Below are 8,579 nucleotides of genomic sequence, written 5' to 3' on the forward strand. Positions count from 1 at the left end.
GGAAAGAGGGTGCCGGCGGCCAAAAAATGGCGAGTATGGCCAAAAAAGTGGGCGGTGAGGGGGAGATGAAAACTCCGTATTTTTTGACTTTTTTTCTCCACAAATGAAAGATTTCAAGAGAGAATGATATTTTTAAGCTATTTTCAGTGTTTTTGGATGGTTTTTGGAGGTTTTGGACAAAGAGAATAAGGGAAAACGCGAGAAGCTCATCGGGAAAAATGGCGGAAGGAGGTCTGCGATTTCGTTTATGCAGGTGGTTTTTTGCGACGACATTATGTCGTCACAACAAAGATTAAATCGTCGTCGCAATTAATGTTAAAACAACGTCGTTCTTCTTCACCTCATTAATATTTCTGAGAATATTCTTGAGGAATATACCCTAGTTCATTTTTTGCGACGATAATTTAATAATGTCGTCGCAAATAATTTTGAGGAAACTGCCAAAGTTTCCAACCTTTTTTTGGGGAAAATTAAATCCCCAGTTATTTGTGACGACAATAATAAAACGGTCATCGCAAAAAACAGTCGTCATTGATAGAATTTTCTGGAACCCTTTTTTTGACGATACGCGTCGTCGCAAAACAGTCATTCTGAAAAGAATTTTTTGGAACCATTTTTTGCGACGACTTGTCGTCGCAAAAAATTAAGAAATATTTGGAACCTATTCACGGGAAACCGCCAAATTTCCCGCATCTTTTTGGCCACGTCGCCGCCAACTGTAACCATCAATATTTACGATGACAATAATGTACAAACTGGTGGCAAAATTGTTGGTGCCAGATTGGTTATGGCACCAATGGATATGAGCGACGACATGTCGTCGCTAATAACCCGTTCAATTTTAGCGACGACATGTCGTCGTAAATATAGAAATTTTGTGCAACGACATGTCGTCGCAATTGCTTAATGCGATGATGACTCGTTCAAAAATTTTATTTTCTTTTAAGCGACGACATGTCGTTGCTAATACTATAATTTTAGCAACGATAAATGTCGTCACTAATTACCCTTTTTGTTGTAGTGGGTGACGTACGGCGAAGGGAGAAACATTGGACAGGGCCTAGGTCGTAACGATAAATTAGCAGCAATACTTAGTTGCTTAATTTGTGCCTAATTCATTTCATTCGAACAGTTTGGAAAAATGATTAAAACAAGATCTCACTCTTGCGACGACTAAACTCGAAAAGGCAACTAAAGCTGCATGCCTAGAAGCCCCAGCCTAGCTAGTTGAGCTCAATGTGGTAATGATCATACCAGAGTGCCGAAAAATTCATTTAGACTTACGTGAATATAATGCATTTTCAGAAACCCAGAGGAGGTTTGTGAAGGAGTGAATATTGTCTGATAATTGACAACAAATATCCATTTTTTTTTTTCACTAAATACGATGTCTTAAACTCTATCTCAATTGAAATGGGCGGAATGGCTATCACAGTTCCAAAAATATTTAATGTGTAGAATTATCATCTAATGAGCATGCATGAATTTTTCAGACACAAAAGTTTCCATGACATATTTTTGATGCACATAATTAGACTAGGTTTTTTAAGAATTCGTCATTATATATAGCCGTCGTTTAATGTAAATTTTTTAGTGGTGTTATAATTAATATATATTTGCTTTTGGGTCAGTTAACTATATGGCTTGGCAAAATGACGGCAAAAAAAAAAAAAAAAAAAAAAAAAAACACATTTAACTGTTTGTGGCTCCAATTAATACACGTCCTAGTCATTTATGTCTTACCTTTACAACCCGGTGTCAACATATTTATGCAGTCGCCCAAAGTTTTGTAGATCTTTACTTCTCTTACCAGCTGCATTGATTGTAAGATATCTCACAGTTCGGGAAAGAAACTGTCTAATCTCTTTTCTATTCGAGGTTTATAAATATGATATATACGTTTCATTAATAAGAACCATAAAACTGTATCTAAACTGTATTTCTTCTACCAATTCTTTTGTTTTATGTATAGACTGCTGCCATCAATTTTAAGCGCGTAGTCATTTGTAAAGATGGTAAAATAAATAGTATATACATGCATACATAATCTAGAAATGAGAATTACGTGAGTGAAGAAAATAAATAAATAATTACTGTAGACTTTTCTGCATTAGATTTCCTTTTGGATATTTCTAACAAGTTCACATGGCCACCGATGTAATTGAATATCTATTCTTCTCCTCATTTAATAATTTATTTTATTCTTTTTTGGTGATTCTAAAATCTCAAGACCTGTAAATTCGTCTGTAGCTATAAAACACTACACGTGTAAACCGCCAAACCCCATACTACACTAAACTCCACGTCCTCAGTTTGGGGCCATTGACGAGATATGCAGCACACATGCATTTTCAACCAGATTCTTCATCAAGCAAGAAAATGAAAGAATCCAAGAAAGAAAGTGAAATAAAATCGACATTCATAAATGCATCCAATCTAAAGCTCAAATCAACACAAGCAAAACCACTAATTCGAAACACCAGATACAATATCCTTTAGAAACCACCAGCTTCTTAGGATACGTGGTTTATCTTGATACTTCCAAGTTGGCAAGTCTACTATCACTCATTCTCCCTTTAAAATCCCAGCAACCCTCCAAATCCGCTTCTTCACACTTTCCTAGCTCCCAAACACTACAAAAAAAAAAAAAAAAAAAAAAAACCAACAACAACAACGTTGCAAGAAATGATGGATGTTTGGTCATGGATTTGTGAGTTGCCAAACTCGAACCTGTGGACCGACTCAGAGTCATCACCACCCGTCTTCGAACTCGCGAGCTCCGGTACGGAGAACTCAACTCGGTCCATTCAACTCAGGGCCGAGAAAACCTCCGGTTCCACCATTGATTCGTTAGTGAACTTCACCGTATACTTACATGGCTTCAACCACGTGATCACCGCCTCCCCAAAGATTCTCTGGGTGTCGGACACGTGTCATCTCTCATCCGAGAAGCCTTTTCTCCCTCTGGTTCTTCAGCTTCTCCAAGAGACCGTCTCCCGTTCACCTACGGCGCACTATAGCACCACCCCCTGCCCTCGTTCCCAGCTCCAGAAGCTCAAACCCGACGTCGTTTCATGGATCATGGACTCTCACTCCCCCGAGTCCTTCTCCAGCTTCTTCAGCCTCGTCCTCCTCACGCGCCTCTTCTGGCTCTGCGCCTGCGACGCGCCGACCGAGGTCGGCTCTCTCTATTTCCGTGCCTTGTTGGCTCCAAACATCGAAACCGTCGTGTCGTCGAAGAACTCGCGGGCTCTGCGCGCGTTTTTCGCCACAGTCGGAGTCGACGCAGAGCTGCGTTTCATGCGCACCGTCGGGTACATGTTAGCAAAATGGTGCATTTTAAAGGAGGTGGGCGTAGGATTACAAATGTTAACCCCATTAACGACGTGGTCTGAGAAGAATAACAATCTGGGATTCTCTTACGCAACGGAGGCCCATGGGTTTTGGACTCTCAAGGGCTACGCGCCGATCGCGGGGATGAAACTCACGAGCGGCTCCGCCAGAAATATTCAGTTTCCGGTGCTGAAATACGTGCTGGCGCACCAGCAGCTCGAGGCCGTTATTCAGTTTGAATACACGGTCGGATTCTACGAAGGCCTGATTCAGGTAAACGCACGTGTTGATAATCTACGCCTGCACGTGACGAAACTCGGGTACAACAAGGACAACGACGATGATGACGTGGAGCTCGGAGAGGAGAGGCACTTCCCGTCGAGAATCCGGGTTTGGGTTGGGCCGGAGGTCGGGGCGAATTATGTCGCCGGGCTGAGCCTGGGCCGGTCCTCGGAGAAGCACGGCGAGAGAGAGGTCGAAACTCATAGCATCGTGAAGGGCAGTTTCGGAATATCCAAAATGTTGTCTCCGAAGGTAAAGGCCACATCGAGGACGTTGAGGAGGACGAGACAGAGGAGCTGGCGGTGGGACCAGGACGCCGAGGGCAACGCGGCGGTGTTCGACGCGGTGCTCTGCGACGGCGCCACGGGCAGTGAAGTTGCCACGTGGAAGCCGTCCACTGGCGGAGATGATCATGGCGGGTTTCGCGACAGGTACAACGGGACCGATAGGGTGTTTACGAAGAGTGGGGGTTTGGTGCTGGCCGGGGATGATTATGGAGAGGAAGTAGGGTGGAGACTGAGTAAGGAAATGGAAGGGAGTGTGTTGAAGTGGAGAATTGGAGGGAAAGTTTGGGTGAGTTACTGGCCAAACGAAGTGAATAGTTCGTATTTTGAGACTAGGTGTGTGGAATGGTGCGACGAGGTTGATTTGCCTCTCATTCCTCCCAAGTTGTTGAGCTTTTGATTCAATAAATTAAAGCTTATGGTCTTGAGCATCGGTCTACAATATGGTTTTTAGATTGGTGTAATGATCTAAATAGTTTGAATGTGTCATGGTTAGGGATGTATATCTATATGTTACTAGGAAGAATATTATATATATGTACATATATTTACTTTTGTGCCTTTTGTTTTGACGTAGGCTTGTAGTCATAAGACAATGTAGTGAAAATTATATTGACAATATTGCTAAATACTATAAGAGTTATTACTACTTTTTTTAAGTTAAAATGTAGACGTTTATAAGTTAGTTGACATGGGATTGCATATAATTTGATTGGTTAAGATGTAGTGTTGTTCTCATGGCCCAAAATTGCCCTAGCTATAGTTAGTGCTGGAACTTTAGACAGACCGCCCGTGACTGCCCAAAAATACTGAGTTTTTACCTGAGCCAGACCCGCCTGAAAAATTCAGGCCGCCCGCCCGAGCCCGAAAATGCCCTTAAACAGGCCGCGGGCTTATATTTGGTTGCCCGAACCCGGCCGGGCCGCCCGAATAGCCCGAATTTTTTTAATATTTTTAAAATTTATAATTATTAAGTTAGTTTGTATTAAAATTATATAAAAATAAAAATCAACATTCAACATACATTATTAACACAATTGAATAAATTAATCATGTATATTAATGATGTATATTAAATTCGTAATTCATGATTGCCTCGTTAAAAACCTTACTAAGAAAAACCCAATTGGGATAAAAACTTGGCAAGGAAAAAATAGTGCAATCATTTTGTGACGAATTACAAATTTTACAAACTTACAAAGTTATACAATTACAAATACAATGTCAAAAGTAAATACATATTTACAAATTATAAATTTACAATTTAATTTGAAGCTGAAGGATCGTCTTCAAATTAAATGTTAATCGATTAAATTCATTGATTCATTCTTGGCTTGCCAGCGAAATTGTATCTTGTAGACGTTGATCGGCCCGATCTCAATCCTTAATGCAAACCAAGGCTTCAACAATATCCCTTTGCAATGCATTCCGGCGTTCCTAAAGTATTCTTCCTGTCGTACTGAAGGCTTGTTCGGATGAAATAGTGGAGACTGGGATCGAAATATATCCATTGCCAATCGAGTTAGGATTGGCCAAGTTAATGCCCGTGTCCTCCACCATTGAACTAAGTCAAACAATTCTGCCATACCGTCGACTACTAAGCCTTCACTGAGGTACACCATAAGCTCATTGAAGCTGTCGCCGCCGCTACCACTGCCACTTATTGACGAAGATTCACTCCCAGCTTCTGTTTGAGTTGTCTTCTTCTTCTTTTTCAACCCGAAAACATTCAAGAATGAATGCGGGTTTTCGTCTTGTTGTTGCAGTTCCTATACTCTAGGAGGTACTCTAAACCTAATATCATATTTACTATAGATCAAAAATATTTTTTCCTTTATTATTGGATATTGGTCCGAACAATTGATGCCTAAAAATTCACCTAAGTTATCTAAACCACTTTCTAAACCTTCTAATTTTAATCTATGATAAAAAATAGTACCTAAACCATACATTAAAGGCAACTTAGACCAATATTTTATAAATTTCTTTTCTATTGACTGGATAGGAACTGCTAAGATTGGGTCCTCCCTATATTCGCTAAATAAAATACTAATTCGTAAAAGTTCTCCTAAAACTAAAGGTGATGTTGGATAATATGTTCCACTAAGTTTTAGAGTCACTTCATGAAACCTACCTAAAAATTGATACAAAACTTCAACAATTTACCAATCATATGCGTCTATATGATTTACTCCTACTTTTGCACACATATAGTTTGTTATAGCATCCTTATAGGGGATGTATTGTTGAAGCATAATGTAAGTTGAGTTCCATCTTATAGGCATATCTAACGCTAATGCTCTAGGAGGTATATTTAATGCTTGTAAGAACCTAAACCAATCTTCTTGTCTTTGGTTACTACCTTGAATCCATGCAAGACTATCTCTAATTCTTTTCATGTGATTACCCATTTCTTTTAAACCAGATTTAACAACTAAATTAATTACGTGACATGCACAACGTTGGTGGAAAATTGTACTGTCACTGAATAAACTTAAATCATTTTCAAAGAACTCAATTGCTTTTATATTGGCAATATCATTATCTAATGTTATAGCTATTACTTTATCTCTTAATCTAAATTCATCAATTACATTTAAAATGGTATTATATATTAAATCCGCACTATGTGATCCTAGAACACATTTAAAATCTAATATTCTCTTATCTAAATCAAATCCTTTAAAGTAATGTCCGGTTACAGCTAAATAATCTTTATTGGCAACGGCAGACTAAATATTTGCCGTTAATGCAACGCACCCGCTAGTCGAGTGTAAAAGGTTTATTAATGCTTCTTTTTCTTTTTTAAATAATTTTAATAAATCTTTCCTAAGAGTAGTTTTTGAAGTGAACTGTGCATTAGGATTATGTACAACCTTAATATATCTTTGCCAATTAGGATGCTCTACAAAATTAAGTGGTTGATCTAAAGCAGCTATCATTCGTGCAACTTTCATACGATCTACTTGCGGATCGTATTTTCAAGTGGTTAAACCACCGGTTGTGTGATCAAAAGATAATTGTGTTTGGCGGAGTTCAGATCCGCCGGATTGGCTAAGCTTTTGAAGACACTTTTCGGAGTATCTTCTCAAGTGTGTGGTGCCGTGAATAGTGTCACCTTGTAATTTAGATAAACAATATTTACACTGAGCTATATGTTTAGTGTTACCTTTATTGTCGATCTCCTCAATTATGTCGAAGTGATCCCAAACTGTCGAGGTGCGCTTGCATTTCCTCCTAGAGGTCGCAACACTTGCAGACGCAGTCGCACTGACACTCGCCGTCGCCGCTTCTCCATGCCCACCACCATTGCGACCACGACCTCCAGTATGTCCAACATGGCTCGGATTAGTAGATTCAAGCGTAACAAATTCATTAGTGGGAAATTGCCCTTCTTCCACAGTATGTTGGGCATCAACGGGAATACCACTATAACCAAAAGGATCTATTATAAAAAAAAAGAGCGATTTAAGAGAGAGAACTTTAGGATAATGTGATAGTTTTTAGAAAAATTGTGATGGAGATTTTAGAGATTGAGAGAGATTGAAAGAAATTGAGTGAGATTGAGAGAAATTGAGAGGGATTGAGAGAGTTTGAGTGAGAAACATGTGTGGCGGATGATGGGTATTTATAGGAAAATTTTTGGGTTAAAAAATTGATTTTTTTTTCAAATAATTCGGGGTGCAACGGCTACTTTAGGAATCGGTGGTCGGGTTCGGGCAAAAAAACTAGCCGTTGCACGGGTTTTCGGGCATATCGGGCATTCGGGCAAAATTCGGGTCGTACACCAACGGTCGGAATTTTGACCCTTTTTTGCGATTTTTGGGTAGTTAGGCATTCGGCCAAATCGGGCTTGGCCGGAAAAATTCAAAAAAAACTTCGGCGGACAGCAGTTGACGGCGCTTACACGGTGGTGGGCTCCGGTGAGGTGCCCAAATTCGGGCTGCCCGAGCCCGAGCCTGAAATACCACTTTGGACGGGTGGGTATATGGGCCTGCCCGCTAAGCCTGAAAAATTTGGGCAACGGGCTTGCCTGCCGGCCCAAAGTTCCACCACTAGCTATAGTATCGGTTTGGTATAGTCTTTTGCCAATAACCAAATTACTGAACAAAGAATGGCTTTTGGGCTTTGGCCTTTCTATTAAAGCTTTTATTCACCAAGAAAAAGAAAATGTACCAAATTAAAATAAGGGAAATAGTAGAGAATAGACCAATTTTAAAACCTTAAGGAAGCATATAGGCCAATTTTTAGTTTTAAAAATTAATAGGCCATAATTTTTAAATTTCCAAATTTACCCTTTTTTTCCTTTTGTTTCTTTCGATCGTCTCTGTCTTTCTCTCTCTCTCTCTGTCCCAGATCTCTCTCTCTCTCTAGTTTCTCGCAGCTCTCTCTCTCTCGTAACTGTGCTCGGATTTTGTCTCTCGTCGGTGGATCGTCGGCGGATCATCGGTTTTCCATTTGCTCGTCGGTGAATCGTCAGTGGATCAACAGGTTCGTCGATCGGTAGTTCTTGTTCTCGTTTGGATTTGAGCAGCTGTTCCGATGCTTTACCAGGTTCTAGTTTTTTTTTGTTGTATTTTCGTTTTCATATTTTACAATTTTTCGATTTGTTTTCTTTCTTTGTCTGTTAATCCTTTGTTTTTTGCTGTTTTCCGGTCGATTTTTACGGAACAACATGTT

The 8,579-nt window shown here is 39.9% G+C and overlaps 1 protein-coding gene across 1 annotated transcript; it reads left to right on the forward strand.

Annotated features, from left to right (window-relative positions):
* The first annotated feature begins 2,463 nt into the window (after positions 1-2,463).
* On the forward strand, positions 2,464-4,417 carry LOC21385090. Its single transcript, XM_010106746.2, has one exon. The coding sequence runs from the start codon at positions 2,686-2,688 to the stop codon at positions 4,297-4,299; it is 1,614 nt and encodes a 537-aa protein (XP_010105048.1). The 5' UTR covers positions 2,464-2,685; the 3' UTR covers positions 4,300-4,417.
* Positions 4,418-8,579: the final 4,162 nt, after the last annotated feature.

The sequence above is a fragment of the Morus notabilis genome, unplaced genomic scaffold, assembly GCF_000414095.1.
Source record: "Morus notabilis unplaced genomic scaffold, ASM41409v2 Scaffold3430, whole genome shotgun sequence".
Classification (NCBI taxonomy): Eukaryota; Viridiplantae; Streptophyta; class Magnoliopsida; order Rosales; family Moraceae; genus Morus; species Morus notabilis.